The sequence below is a fragment of the Fundulus heteroclitus genome, chromosome 9 (genome assembly GCF_011125445.2).
Source record: "Fundulus heteroclitus isolate FHET01 chromosome 9, MU-UCD_Fhet_4.1, whole genome shotgun sequence".
Classification (NCBI taxonomy): Eukaryota; Metazoa; Chordata; class Actinopteri; order Cyprinodontiformes; family Fundulidae; genus Fundulus; species Fundulus heteroclitus.
In genome coordinates, this window is record NC_046369.1 from 38,260,878 (window position 1) to 38,276,886 (window position 16,009).

The window sequence follows — 16,009 nt, forward strand, 5'->3', positions numbered from 1 at the left end:
GAGACGTTTCAGCTTGTCTATGGAGGTTTGACCGATCTGAGCGTCTCTTTCTTTCTCTGAACCACCACTGCACCTGAAAACCCTCAGGATCATGTTGTGGATGTTGTGTGTAACTTTATTGCAATTTAATTCAAATTATGATCTAATTTTATTTCCATACCCTTTGTTTTGATGGTTGTATTATTGTAACTGCAACTGCAATTTTCTTTCTTTTTTTTTGTTTTGTGTGTTCTGGTCATTTGAGCATGATTTAACATGCCGCCTTTAACATGGCTATAAAAAAGCTTGCTGCATTTGTTATTTATTTATTTATTTAGTTGAAGATTGGGGGTACGTCAACCTGTTTGGGACACAGAAGGGGGTGCGTGGCTAAAAAGTTTAGGAACCGCTGTTTTATAAGATCAGTTTTAAAAATAAATGTAAATTATTTAGATGGTTCTGGTCAGGCCTGTTTGCTGGCCAATAAAGCACAATAACACTGTGCTCATTGGACCAGCTTTTAGTACTTTTGACCTGAAGAGAAACCTATTAGACTGTGTGAAAGACTTAAACTGGAGCTGCGGTTCACCTTCCAGAAACACGACCAGGTTTGTGACTGTTTATAAACTCGTTGAATTATTGGTCCGACTTTGAATGAAATGAATTACTTCTCTTCAAACTTGTGAATGTAAAAAGCCGCTGTATTTTCAATTTCATGGAATAGTAGGCCGATACCAGAACAGCAAATGGTGGAGTCTTGATTTGTTCCGTTCGCTTACACACGACCAGTCAGGGAATTTTACATAGTGCCATTATTAAAGCTGCAGATGCTTATTTTTGGAAATAATACTTTTCATTTTAACAATAAGGCAATCTGCCTGGAAAAATCTGCCATGTGCAACACTCAGGAGACAATGAAACACAGGGGGAAAGATACACTGTGTTCTTCCTTCGTGACAACAGGAGAAAATAATTGTTCTTGGCACCTTTTCCCATCACACGTGTCATATCTTTTGCCAAGCCTTTGCCCCTGGCAGTGAGGCAATTTCCTCGGTTTTCTTAATGTAGCTGCCATGTGTTAGGTTTGTTTTTCAGAGATTGTCAGAATCCCCCAGATATGTTTGACTGAGTAGTGTTGGTCAGTTTGTAATTACTGCCTGTATTTGCCCTCTTTGATATTATCCTCAGTGTTACAGTTTTACTGTGATCACATAACTGTTCACCTCTGGAATGCACTGAATCTTTCTTAACACTCCCCTGATGCAGCAGGTGAACGTGCTAACTGTTTCACGTTGTTACTTTTAGAGTGGCCAGAAGATGAGCGTTTGTATATGGCCCATTTGATTACTTAAATGCCCCTGTTGGATTTAAATGAACACAATGAATAGAAGTGCTCATTAGCACATTAATTTAAATACAGGGCGGTCACAGAACATCAAATCAAAGCCTTTTTCAGGTTAAGAGAGGAAAAGAAGAATGATAGGTCAAAAACATGTATTGAGTATCTCTCCTATTGCAGTAACTTTATGTTTTAGGTTTTTGACTAAATATATTGGAGTTGAGCCTTGAAGAGGAGATCAGCTTTCGATCTGGGTGTTTTTTTTACATTATCTGTTCATTTGTACTGAAATATAATATTTTGCTGCATATTTCTGTCCAAACACAGTGCTATGTTAACCTTTTAAAAAAAATGGTTTTGTGCAGTGCTGTTATATGATGTTGTGAATTTCTGTTATGAAGTCAGGATAATATGTGTGTTACATGATGAACAATTAGGCACATTAAAGACACGTAGGAAGCAAAATCTAATCAAATATGATACAACCCCCCTATTCTTCCGATATGATTCAACATAATGTAATTCCTCGCTCAGTGACTGCTATAGAGAGGCTCCAGCTGTGCTGCTGTCCTGCAAAGAAAACCCGGTATAGACAGTGGATGGAGGTTAAAACAATGAGATTCAATTTGATCACTAAATACAAAAATATATTTAACAAAAAGGGAGTGTGCAGTTTTACAAAAAACATTTCTAATAATATCTAAGTACTTATTATTATTATTAGTTTTCTAGAGCCTGCTTTCTTTGGCTTATTATCCTGAAGTGTTTGTGTATAATCTAATTCTTACTTTTGTGGATTAGATAATGGATTCTGTTTTCAGTCATTTTATATTATGATCTGTTTCTTCCCTGAGTCCATTCCTCTCTGCCTCTGCTAATATTCTCCCTCTGATTGAGTTCCCTCAGCCTTCATCGGTCTTCACTGTTGCCCATACTCAACTGGAGTCTCACTCATAAAACTTGTGTAGGACCTATACTAAAAGTGTACACATGCCCATAAGCCGAAAATGGCATACACCAAAAAATGCAGAATTATAAAACCATGCACACGTACACCAGCAAGCAATTTCCCATTTAATCTGCATTTAATGTGTAAATCAGAGGTAAAAGCACAGTGGGTTAAAATGTTGTCTTCTTGACCTCAGGTCCTCTTGAGTCGGCAGGTGGCGAGTCGGTTCTGAATGAGGACATTCTGGGGAAGGGTGCAATGGGCACTGAGGGTCCGGCTGTCCCCAGAACCAATGCACCTTGGTGCAACTTCCTGTTGTCTGGGAGGGGGCTGTGGGTCAGGGTCATCATTCTGAGTAGGAGGGAGACCAGGAGGGAGATGGATGCCCTGCCTCAGTGCCAGGTTTTGCAGCACACCAATGACACGTCCAACAGTTGAGAACGCACAGGTGTGAGCTGCATTAAAGCGCTCCTGCTCTGAGCTCTGGGAGAGTGGTAATGAGGTAGGGGCTAGCTGAGGAGAGAAATGTGATGGTGTGAAAACGTTGATGAAATGTACAGACTTTGCTTTAAGATTTAAGTTAGCTTATAGGCCATTTTTATTCATTTGTTTTTATTTATTTGAAAGGTCCTTATAGCTCACCAGCGCAAGCATAATTACCCCTGAATGCTTGTGATTAAAGTCTGATGTGGAGTGAGATTGAACGTCTAATGTTGTTGAGATGCAGTGTCGCTTCAATTCACCACTTCACCATCTACATTGACAGATTCCCCTGTCTCCAAAATGAGCATACACACGGGTCAGAGTTCGAGTGAGGGGCCTAATATTCTCCTGCCAAGTTATTTTTTTTTATAGTTTGAAACCTTTGTGTGGAAAGGGATGTTTGTCAGTTTCAGGCCCAGTTTTGTGCGTCGCAACTTTTATAAATGGGTCCCCTGGTAACTCAGTCCTTTTCTCCATGCCTATCGTATTTTTGGGACTATAAGTCACTCCGGAATAAAACTTGCATCAGTGAAAAAATGCATCATAAAGAAGAATAAAACACGTATAAGTCGCACCGGACTACATGCATTTATTTAGAAATTTATTTCACACAATCCAAGACTATAAACTGACATTTAATCTGGTAAGGCAATTTATTAAATTATACAACTGCATCCAACTGGCTAAATAACACGGAACATACCTGGGAGAATGAATGGGGTATACATATATATATATATATATATATATATATATATATATATATATATATATATATATATATATATATCTTCGAGGTCGGTCGTGTTTTTCTCTTCCTCCAGCTCCCTCCCCCCCCTCCCCCTCTCCTACTTCTGCTGCTTTGTCTTGTCTTTCTGAGCACTTTCAATCTCTCACATATCAACCGAACTCTGAAAAACATGGATCTGGTAAGCTGGTCTCTCAATACTATTGATCAATTTTTTTTGGAGGGTAGGCAACGAAAGGGGACCCATCCAGTCCTGATTTGACTCATTTTGTGGGGTACACCCTATATTCTTGGATGGAAAACGGTGTGTCTTTCGACTTTGTCATTCCTGGATGTTTGAAACGTTTGCATGTTCGGATTCAGGATACTTGGATTTCTACTTATTGGATTTGGTGGATTTTAGATGTATCAGCAAATACAGCAGATGTCGGTAGCCATTTGGCCTTGATCAGTCTACCGGCTGCAAATGATGCGCTCACTAAGGCGGTGAACGGACAAACCTGGAAGGTGGAGGAGCAGAGCCAAAAAGCTGGATGTGCTGGAACGCAGACTGGCTTCGGTGGTTGAACTCAAGGGCAGATGGGATAAAATTCTGGAAGTGAAGCGCAGAAAAGCCCAACAATTTGGAAAATTGGATTTCAGGATAAAGTATCGGATAAAGTATGAGTTATGTTTTTTTCCCTCCCATCTTTCTTTTTGTTGCCTCTATCTTTTCACAGAGTAATGGCAGCGCCATGTGGACACGATGTAAGGTGGTTCCTTGGCAGCAAAGCCTCAGTAAATCGTCTCCCTCTAAAATGTTTGTGATGTTTGTTATGTAATGTTATGGCGATTGTACTGAAACAGCAATTTCCCTCTGGGATTATTAAAGTATTTCTGATTCTAATTCTGATATATACACACACACACACACACATACACCCTGCGATGGGCTGGCGACCTGTCCAGGGTGTACTCCGCCTCTCGCCCATTGACGGCTGGAGATAGACACCAGCACCCCTCGCGACTGCAATATAGGATAGGCGTGTTGGAAAAGGGATAGATGGATGGTATACACACACACACACACACAAACACACATATATATATATATATATATATATATATATACATATATATATATATATATATATATATATATATATATATATATATATATATATATATATTTCTTTCATCCACCACGTTTTTGCTCCATGTCCAGCCTTCCTTGTGTTCTATTGTAGGATAATTAATTTAATTGATTAATTTGGTCTGCAATTTGGTCAGGCTAACAACCCCCAGCATATAACATAAAGGATATGAATAAGTTTACAAGCCAATGAAAGCTGTAAATGCAATCAGTAGGTTTCTGAAAATAAATATATTTCAAGAATAATTTTGATGATTTAAAATATACCTGCCAGTAAATATACAGTACTTTATTATCTTTAAGTGAAATCTTGAACTAGTACTCTTCAAATAAAAAGTCAGATCAAGTGTTCAAATGTTGTTGTCATAGGTCTATTTTGCTGCAATAGTCAAGACTGTTGTACAGCAAGCAATAAGCTTCTGGCTGTGGCATCTTTTCCAAGAATAAATGAATGCTGCAGCATGGTGCATATCAGAGCAGATGAATGCTGGAGCAACATCGAGTGAGCCCAACAGTGAACACCTGCTGATGATATCAAAGCAAACAGTGCAGTCTCCGCAGGAATCTGCATGTTGCTTCATCCTCTTCCAACTTTGTTCATTAAGGCTGTGTTCTTTTTGGTGTTACCAAATGTGGGGGGACAAAGGCGTTAAAAACAGGTAACAATACACAGGAATACCTGAGCATGGACCACCAAGAAGCAGGAAAAATATAAATCGATGAATGCTACATGCAAATAAAGTTTTGCATGAATGCAAACACATGGCTGGTTGCATAAAACGCCCACAAGTAGACAAATTACCCTCCGCTGTGACACGAACATGTAAACAACATCATATACAGCGGATCTGGGGGAGATGTACGAGCATTTGTTTTTCTGCATATCTCAACAGGCTCTGGATGACAACTCAAGGAACAGTCAAATTAACAAGCTGAGAAAGGAGGAGGTGAAGGAGAATGAGAGACAACAAAGACCAAACAATGAACTGAGAGGTGGAGTGAAAGTCTGGGAAAACATTATATGGCACCCAGACAAACAGCAGAATCATATTGACTCTAAACAGCTCTTCTATTGGCAGCCTTTCCACAGGGGAGCTCTACTGACAGCTTTTGTATCTTATTTTTCCAGTTGAAAAGGAGGTACTGTTGACGCCCCTGAGAACCGAGCTCGTTTAAAGCTCTTAAAACACCAAGGGCCTGAAAGCTAAAAGCTTCAAAACCCAAAACAGGTGCGAGGCAATAGCTCTTTAAACATCTCACAAAACGGCAGACGATTTGCACGATACGCCCGCCTCTACTGGAAACTAACAGCCTACATTTTACAAGCTCGCCAGCACTGCGTCTGTGAGGAGTAAAGGCCTAGTCTAAACCAAGTTGGGCTCAGATAGTGCTCAGGTTTTCTGATCATTCTCTTCTTACCTCATTAAGAAGCCCTGAAACAACACTGTGGTAGCATCACATTATAAGACGTTTGGACTGTAGTACATGTTAAATAGGTTCAACCTTGGATTTAACAGTCTAATGGCCTAGCTCGGTTTACAGCTCTAATGGATCCAATTTTCCTCTCGACTCCATGGCGAGTCATTTAAAGACGGAACCAGAGAAAAGCAGGTTGTGTAAGTCAATCAGCAGGATAAATTTAGAGATCAAAAGACATTCAAATGTAGCCTGGATGGAGACAGGAAACAGATACATTGTAAATCCTTTGGTATGAATTTATAACAAAGGACTTCTGATATGATAGAAATACTGACATTTTCCCTGAAGACTAAGTGATCTGACAAAAATTGAACAGAGACTAAATTAATGATTTGCTCTAGTTGGCAAATACAATGGAAGTTTACACCCCATAATACTACTTTATATTTTTTTATTAATAAACACTGTACATTTATTATGATGAAAAACATTCACCTGTTTGCAAACTCTAAAACTAACACTATGTTAAAGCATCTTTTCATTCATAGTATGCATCCAGGAGTGTATTAGCATCTCACATTGTTAATATTTGCCTACTCTTCTTGTCTCTGCAAAAGCTCTCCTAATCTTTTCAACTGGGAGGACATTCCTTGTCCACAGCGTCCTCTTTAGATGTCTTTGCAGTTTTTCAGATTTAGATCTGAACAGATTTAGTTCTGGCTAGGTCATGTCTAAGACCTTTTATTTACTAGTGTCAATAATAAAATCCCTCTTTATCTTCAGTTTTCTAGCAGACACCTGAAGTGTCCAGATCAACATTGCTTAGAACTTGGACTCAGTTTCTATCTGGTCTTCTAATCGGTTTTGGGGAAATGTTTTTGAAATTTTTGTTCTTACTGTTTTTGGACTGCCTCAGTGTAATGTTGTCCATATTTGGGATACCTGTGTACAGTGAAATCAGTCAGATTATTCATACCCTTTAAAACACTCTGTAAACTATGGTGTTAAACTAACAATTCGGAATAACCAAATGTCAGAAAATTTCTATGGCTGAACTTCAGGTTAATAACCTTCTGATCATAGTGTGGAACTGGACACAAGTTCTTGGTCAACTGAATCATGATGAGACTGATGTAATCTCTCTGGAATATGCTGGAGGACCAAGTTGTAAACACGGTCGAGTTGGAAGCACAATCCGTCCCCTCCGTTTAGTGTTGGCTTTTATCTTTTCACCAACATGGCTTCTTTCATCTCCCTTTCAAGCTATCTGTTCTCCATGTCCAAAATCTGGACATCATTGTCGTCAAAAGAGTGCCTTTTGTTCCTGAGGTGCAAGTGGACTGCTGAATCTTTCCCTGAGCTTATGATGTTCTAAGTTTTTTACTTCCCCAAAACATGGTTATTTGAAAGCAGGCTCCATACTTTTGAGATCCATGGTTTCCAAACAGAAGAGATGTTCCTGTTGATAAGCAGCGTTGGATTTACTTTTAAAAGTCTTTATGGATACGCCCATAAAAGTTAAGTGTAAGAAAGCCAAAGCCTGGAATTGTTGCATTTTACTCTATATAGAGGAAACACAAAAGCAGATATGCACATACTTTTACTTAAAAAACCCTTGTTTTGCTCAGTGTATGAAACACCAGTTATGTAAAAATAAAATGCACCATAAGGTTGGATATATGATTCTGGATGTATATCATGTACTTTTATTCATATAATTATTCTATATGAGATGTATTTAACCTATTTTGAAGTTTTCTGACCTCAAGAAGTTTTGATATATTTTTAGCATCCAGTTAAACTGGATGTAGTTTGTAGTAAAATAATATGTGTTTATAACTGATTCCAACTTACTCTGTGCATTAACAGAACGTGGCAGCAGATGAAGTATTACAAACATTTATTACTCCTTAGTAAAGATCTAAGAGCTGTGTAGCTTCCCAAAGTATTTTTAGTAAAACTAAACCATTTAGAACCACTGTTCTGTTCTGTCTCTGTTCTGTTTTGTCTCTCTTCGAGGTCGGTCGTGTGTTTCAGCTCTCCTGAGCTCCTTATCTGCTCTCCTACCCCACCCCCCTCTCCTGCCATTTGCTTTGTCTTGTCTTTCTGAGCACTTTCTTCATAATACCCGAACTCTGAAAAATCCTGGATCTGGTAAGCTGGTCTCTTAGTGCTATTGATCATTTTCTTTTGACGGGTAGGCAACGAAAGGGGGGACCCTTCCTGTCCCGATCTGACTATTTTTGGAGGATACACCCTATATTCTTGGATGGAAAACGGTGTGTCTTTCGACTTTGTCATTCCTGGACGTTTGAAACATTTGCATGTTTGGATTAAGGATACTTGGATTTCTACGTATTAGATCTGGTGGATTTTTGATGTATCAGCAAATACAGCAGATGTCGGTAGCCATTTGGCCTTGATCAGTCTACCGGCTGCAAATGACGCCCTCACTAAGGCGGTGAACGGACAAACCTGGAAGGTGGAGGAGCAGAGCCGAAAAGCTGGATGTGCTGGAACACAGACTGGCTTCGGTGGTTGAACTCAAGGGCAGATGGGATAAAATTCTGGAAGTGTAACGCGGAAAAGCCCAACAATTTGAAATATTGGATTCGCTATTTGGAGCCAGCAAAAACAGGAAAGTCAGAGCAGCTTGCCTCATAAACAACTAAAGTATTTGGATTCTGCCTTCCCTTATCAATGTAATTGATTGGATTGTTATGGCTGAGACTGCTCAGAACTCTTCCCTGCTCCCCCCTCACCCACTGACACCTTTTCTGAAGTGTTGGCCGGCGGATAACATCAAGGACAATGGCCTCTGGAGAGTGTTCACGGAAATATAAACACTTTTACCCAAACAGACACACATAACTGATGCTCACGAATACCGATGAACTTACACACGACAAATCTACAATGTTATCCCTCTGCTATATGTGTCTCGTCTTATTTTTGCTTTCTGTGCAAGAGGTTTTTTGATATCTCAAACTGTATCCTGTTATAGAATAAAGTTTGAGTTATGTTTTTTACCCTCCCTCCTTCCTTTTTTTTGTGGCCTCTATCTTTTCACAGAGTAATGTGGGCACCGCGTAAGGCGGTTGACCTTGGCAGCAAGGCCTCAGTTGTGATGTTTGTTCATGTTATGGCGATTGTACTGAAACAACAATTTCCCACTGGGATTATTAAAGTATATCTGATTCTGATTCTGATTAGGACTTTCAGCTGTAATCTTAACAGAAGAAAGTAAGGTCTCAAAAATGCTATGTGTGAATAGACCAAAATAATATTAAATTTATACCCCCAGACCAGCTAGGATCTTATGAAACAGCACAAAGCATCAGGTGCACCCAGCCCATCAACACCTCCTCACCCACCCACCTTAAGGAAGTGACTGCCGACAAACATGTATATTTGTTAAACCAGAGTGAGTGACTTGTCAAAACATTTCACTATTTGTGAAAACAAACAAACACAAATATATTTTTTTACAAATATCACGACAGAATCTATTTTAGTTCTTGTGAACCCAATATTATAGACTGTGACATGTATGTATTGTTACATCTTATCTTTTCAGTGAATTCTTCGGTCTCTATAGACAAAGCCATTGGAGGGGAAAGTGTTGCATGAATGTACTGACAAAATGACAATCAAAACAAAATGCTAACTTCTCTATTTTCATTTACTAATGTATGAAATGTTTCAGAAGAACAAAACTAATTTTTTTGAACTGTCTCGTTTAACATCCTCTCATCTCATGAGCTCTACTGAGAACCTTGAGGAGGAACCAGCCATCTGATAGGATAGCCAACATCTGTCTCTTTTCCACTGAAATACACACTCCTTGCTCACACTGCAGCTCCAGACATCTGCTGGGGTTCCACTAGGTCTTAGCACTGTGGCACTCAGGCTATTATAAGGACTAAGGATACTTGAGTGGTAATGACACCTCCCTGTTGACCTGACCCAGCATAAAAAACAGGAAGTGGGGACAGGACTGGGGTCAAAGAGGACAAGCATCCTGGGAGGCTGATTTAAATACAGCAGAACAGAGTGAAATATACAGCGTCCTCTACCTGAGGTCAGGGTATGATGTGTGAGCATGCTCCAGGTCTGGAATACATTCAAGAGAGAACACTTAAAATACATTAGAGATACCTATTTAAAACATACTCATAAATTACAGTTTATGTAACATTTTTTATTGTTCTTGATTTTATAGTATTTATTTCAAAATTAACACAAAAGCTTGAATTTTTTTAAGGGAGTTAGAAATAACTAATACTGCTTCATTCTTGCCACATTGTATCTTAGCCTTAAAAGCTGCTATATTATGTGGTTATAGAGGATGAGTTTTTGCTCAGCTGGAGAAAGGAAAGTGTTGATTAGTATTTGACGAACAGTATCAGGGATAGTTTTTTTTTTTAGTTTTTTTATCTAAGTCTCAACCTGGAATTAATTGTGATGGTGTGGGGAATATCTTCTTGCACACTCTGGAGCCCTTGTACCAACTGGGTATCATTTAAACACTACCCGCCAGATTATTGTTGCTGACCATGTCTGTTCCTTCATGACCACAGCTGACCCATCCTCTGATGAGTTCCAGCAGGATAATACAGACTCCAATTATCTCTAACTGGTTTATAGAACATGATAATGGTTTCACTGTTCTTCAATGGCTTTCCAGAGTTCACCAGTTTTCATTCCAATAGAACATCATTGGGATGTACTGGAATGGCAGATTTACATAATTAAAGTGCTGTCAAAATATCTGCAACACCAACAGAGACATCATTGCTTTGTAGATGAAAATCTTTAAGCAACGTTTATCACTCCTTGTGGAATGTATGCCATGAAGAATTAAGACAGAACTGAAGACCAGAAGGGGTTCAAACAGGTTCTAGCAATGTATACCTGATAAAGTGGCTGGTAATTGTATGATTAACTTCATTATTCCTTACACTCTGGGTTTCTCTCAAAAAAAATTATTTAGGCAATACTTTTTTTTTCTTTTACGTGTCCTGTGTCCTAGGTAGAAGAGAAAGAAAGGGAGAGAAAAAGATGAGAACGCCGAGGCAGACACCAGGGAAACCAGAAACTCAGATGCCCGAAAGGGCCCCCAGAGCAAAGGAGCCCAAGAGGTAACAAGAGGAAGCTGCTTCCCCCATTCCAGGAAAGAGCAGAGAGGAATCCCAGGAAACCCCCCAGCCCTTCCCCCACCCCCCCACAGCCACAGCCCGAAGCCCTCCTGGAACTGTGGCGATGAGCCCATGGGCCTCGCCAGCAGCCAGCTATGCCGGAGTGGATCCAACCATGGGGTCAGAGACCCGAGGCCCAGGGGTGCCCCACTCTCCAGTGGGCCCCCAACAGAGCCATGGAGCCCAGACTCCGCAAAGCGGCCACCAGGAGTGAGCTAGCACACACTCAAGCACCCACCCCGGACACCGAGGACCAGCCATTGGCCAGTCAACAGCGGAGTGCCAGAAGGGGGGGGGGGGGGGGGCTTCACACTCAGTGGAGACCTAAGATGCCCCAGGAGAGGGGGCAGTTCAAAACCCAACCTGACAAAAAAAACAAAAACAAAAAAACCAGGTTGATGTACCGGCACCCCAAAGGAGTATCCAGCCTCCAGACACGGGAGGTGAACCCCATCATCAGGAAGTGGCAGCTCCATCCCAAGCTGACCCCAGGATCCAACGTCCATACCCAGCCCTGACCCCGGTGGCCTGCTCCTCCCCCAGGCCTCAAACTCCAGATGGCAATCAGGAGGAGTGAAAAAGACCCCAGGTGATACTTCAAAACATGTAACAAAACAATGATGTGACTCAGAAACCTCAATAAGGTTAGGTCAAAGAGCAGCAGCAGATGCAAATAGAATGATCTTCTCTTCAGAAATAATTTATCTCTTTGTTGGAATATTATGTCTGGGAAGGTGCTAGTTGTCACATGACAACATATCTGCTAAGACTTGCCCTGGCAGCACGTGATTCAGTTGTGTGCATACAGAAATGTAAAAAGGACAGGCATAAATAAATAGTGTTGTGGCATAAAAAATAACAAAGAAAGAATAAAACTGACAAAAATATTAAAGCATACAGACATACATATATTTAACAATAAGTAATTATTAAAAAAGAAGAAAATAAGTAGTAAATACATAAAGAAAATGATTGTGGATAATAAATAAGGTCATTATTAGAAAGGTGAATAAATATAGCAGCTGATTAAAAGAGATATGGTAAATGGCTTGTACTTTTATAACGCTTTATCAAGTCCGACGACCCCAGAGTGCTTTACACTACAATCAGTCACTCACCCGTTCACACACACATTCACACCCTGACGGTGGTGAGCTATGTTAGAAGCCACAGCTGCCCTGGGGCAGACTGACAGGGGCGAGGCTGAAATACATCGGTGCCACCAGGACCTCTGCCAGCAGGCAGTTCGGGTGAAGTGTTTTGTCCAAGGATCCAACTGAGATGGTTAGAGGATTTAACCGGCAACCCGTCAATTGCAGGACAAATTCCCTAACTCTTGCGCCACTGTTCCCCTACAGTTATGATTCACTGTATGTTTAATTACCATCAGAGTTGGTTCTCCATAAATGTAGGGTCTACATTAGTAAAATAATTATGCTATCTTCATTTTTACATGTAAACAATCTCAAGTATTAAAAGCCATTGTAGTCTTTCATCCTTCAACATAAAGCTGCTAAAAGCATTTGTTGTTTATTTGAGAACAACAAAAATCACTATATTTAGAGCAAGAAAGCATTTGGCAACACAGAAACGGATAGTGTGAGGTTTTTTTACTTCCCCAAATGTTCTGCTGTACAGTTGTAAAGTAAATGGGTAAAAAGGACAGATTTAATTTTCGCACCAAATACATTGATGAAAATCTCATCTTATTGTTGGAAAGACATTTTGCTTTTATGTTTAAAGATGTATAAAACAATTGATTTTCCATAACTCTTCAAATAAATCTTTGGTTTATTGGAGGGAAGAGCCCATGGCGGAGGGAAGAGGAAACTGAGCCCTTTTCATGCTACCGTGACAGACTATTTGTTGTTTTACTTAGGGTTGAACGATTTTGCCAAAAATCAAAATTGCGATATATTTCAACCATAATTGCGATTGTGATTTAATTTAGACTTTTCTCTGCATTAACCACAAGCAACAAAAATGCCCTGTAGATAAAGATGTATGTAAACACAGACTATTTAAAATAAGGAATGTAACTGTTTTTTATTAATCATAATATTATCATTCAAGAGAAAAGGTTTTAATTGATTTGGACATCAATCCTTGTTGAACACATAGTGTGAAGTGCCAACAACAAACAAGTCATTAACTGTTTGACCAGTACTTAATGTTATGGTGAAATTCCTGAAAGTTTCTGGTACAAAAGTATGATTATGTAAACTCTAAAACAAATAATAAAATTAGATTATCTCACTGCTACAACTCTCTACCCTTCCATGTGGAGGCAAACCCACATTAAACACATTACCGACACCTAAAGGACGTGTGTTATCCTTTAATGGTTACATAGCCAAACATTGCACACCTCTGGGATTTGGATATTGTTGTTTTTATAATTGTGATTATATTGAAAATGAGAATAATTGTCCAGCCCTAGTTTTACTGTGGTTTGTTCTTCATTATGTGTCTGCTATGTCATGGATCCACCCCAGCCACATAGAGAACAAAAGAGAGAGAACTGTAAACTGGGCAATCAATTGGTAAAGAACTCTTAGAATCTCTTAGTGCAATCTTAGAATGCACAGCTCGAACAAACCTGGTTGTCTAAGCTGCTGCAGAGGGAATCTGAGAATAGATTCTCCAAGAAGAAAGTGGTCTGTATAATACTTGGGCAATGAAGATGACATAACCTCACTGCCCAAAGAAGACAGCATCAGAACTGCAGTTGAACAAGTTTACCAGTACTTGGCAACTGCTCTCTCCTGCCGCCAGACAACTTACTAACCCATCGGACCTGCAGAACCCAACAAGCTTCTCTGCTCATTACAACAGTTCACAGTAGCTGTCTGGGCAAAGATAATTAATTATAATACAAACATTTCAATATTGTTTTTACATTGTTGTTTTTGTTTTTCTAAGTTGTGGTTTAAATTGTTACAGGTGACCGAAAGCTTTCAACCCTACAAGCTGTGTTTTGGAAAGCTGACAACTGGTAAAGTGTCACTTTTTCCAGCAATTTAAGCGCCATTGTTTTTTATTCTGCGTTGCATCTTGCTGTCCCCTCACTAACCCGATTAATTAAATGACTGCATAGCATCATCCTTAGAAATGGGCCAAATTGTAGTTGTTTATACAAGCTGTTGATGCTAAAGGTTTGCTAATGCTAACAAGGTAACCGTCATTAAATCTGCTGTGTTTACAACATAACTTGTTTTGTTTCAGCTTCGATGGGTAATTTCATGCTGCTAGTATTAATGCACATTAATATTTAGTATTAGTGGAACGCTACTTAAAGGGACAGTGTGTAATTAATTTGGCTTTTAATTAGGAAAAAATCAAGCATTGTTTTTATAAATACATATTTTGGCAAAGTCTAATAACATCACATCAAAAATGAAAGCGCTCTCATAACTTAGAATTAGTAGTTTATAAATACATAGTTGTCGGTGCATCCACTGGGAGGTGCAATGTTTCGTCGCTATTTCTGATTTCAGAAGCCGAAAGGGGTCAAACTTATCAGCCATAAGCGATTTACCCATCTGTCTCCTATATGAAGACGCACTGTTGGTGGAGGAGTAGAAAACAAGCAAAGACGACCGTAGATCATTATATTAGCTGTTTTCTGTTGAAATGGAGCACCATCCATGCTCTTTGCCCAGCAAGAGGGAAGAGAAAGTAACCAAGAAAAGGAAAAGAAGTAATAACCGGGAGAAATGAGATTCTATTTCTCCTATTATTACCAGGTGAAAATAATTCATGAGGCAGTAGGGAATTTAAAACAGATGTGGAGGTTGCAGGCTTTCTGCTGGACAGGTAGGTTAATTCAATATAACAGTGAAGTTTACTATGAGAAAAAATTTCTGTCTGACCTGAACACACAGGAGCATTAGAATTACCTGAAATAAATTTTTAGGGCCAAGCAGCACATTGCTGTGGTAAAGTAAGTGTAGATGGATTTATAAAGTTTGATTGTCCTAACAGATGGTGTCCTCTGAATAATATTTAAACAGCAATGTCACTGTAGTGTAGGAAGAGGAAACATCTGAGTCTGTAGCCACACCTCAATATACTCTAGGTACAATCCTGGATTGTAAATCTTTCTAAAGGATGATGTTGCAGCTGTGAAACCTGCTAAAACCTACTTATCACACTTAAAAAAGGAAGAGTAAGAAAAGGTTCACAAGAAATGCAAAATCTGTACCCTACAAGTGCTAGAGCATATCAAGAGTTCAGGAAATTTACTTTACATGATGCTTCTGAGTATTATTATTTTATTATGCAGTGGTACGCCACTACATTGGATAGCATATAAACACTTTTGTTACTTACCAATAGAAGGGTTGCCTCCAGGATTTAACGTAACTCTGAAAGCTTCTTGCCAAATATTTCTACCAGGCGGAGAATCACAGGGATCAATGTAGACAAGAACGCCTCGAAAACCAAAGTCAGATAACAGCGACAACTGGGCAAAAGAAAAAAAAAACAGAGAAATAAAATTAAACAGGCAAGTCATTCTCCAAAATTAAGAATATTTAAATGTATTATTCATAAATACCATGTACATTTTATTTTCTAAAATTTGTGATAGGACAGGTATTAAGTTCTAAAAACCTACAATAATCAGCAGATAAAAATAACCAGGATAAAAACAACACTAAAACAATTAACTGTAACTGAACATGACAAACAAATTGTGTGAAAAATGTATCTAGCATACTTTGAAAAACATAAACTGAGAAACAAAAAGGATTAAGTCAGA

At 39.2% G+C, this 16,009-nt stretch overlaps 1 protein-coding gene across 1 annotated transcript in view; it reads right to left on the reverse strand.

Annotated features, from left to right (window-relative positions):
- Nucleotides 1-15,571: 15,571 nt before the first annotated feature.
- LOC118564256 (inactive N-acetylated-alpha-linked acidic dipeptidase-like protein 2) overlaps nt 15,572-16,009 on the reverse strand; it is a 194,228-nt gene continuing 193,790 nt past the window's right edge. Inside the window, exon 7 of the mRNA XM_036141686.1 lies at nt 15,572-15,712. Within this exon, the coding sequence (XP_035997579.1) occupies nt 15,572-15,712 (141 nt within the window). The remainder of the gene's footprint in view (nt 15,713-16,009) is intronic.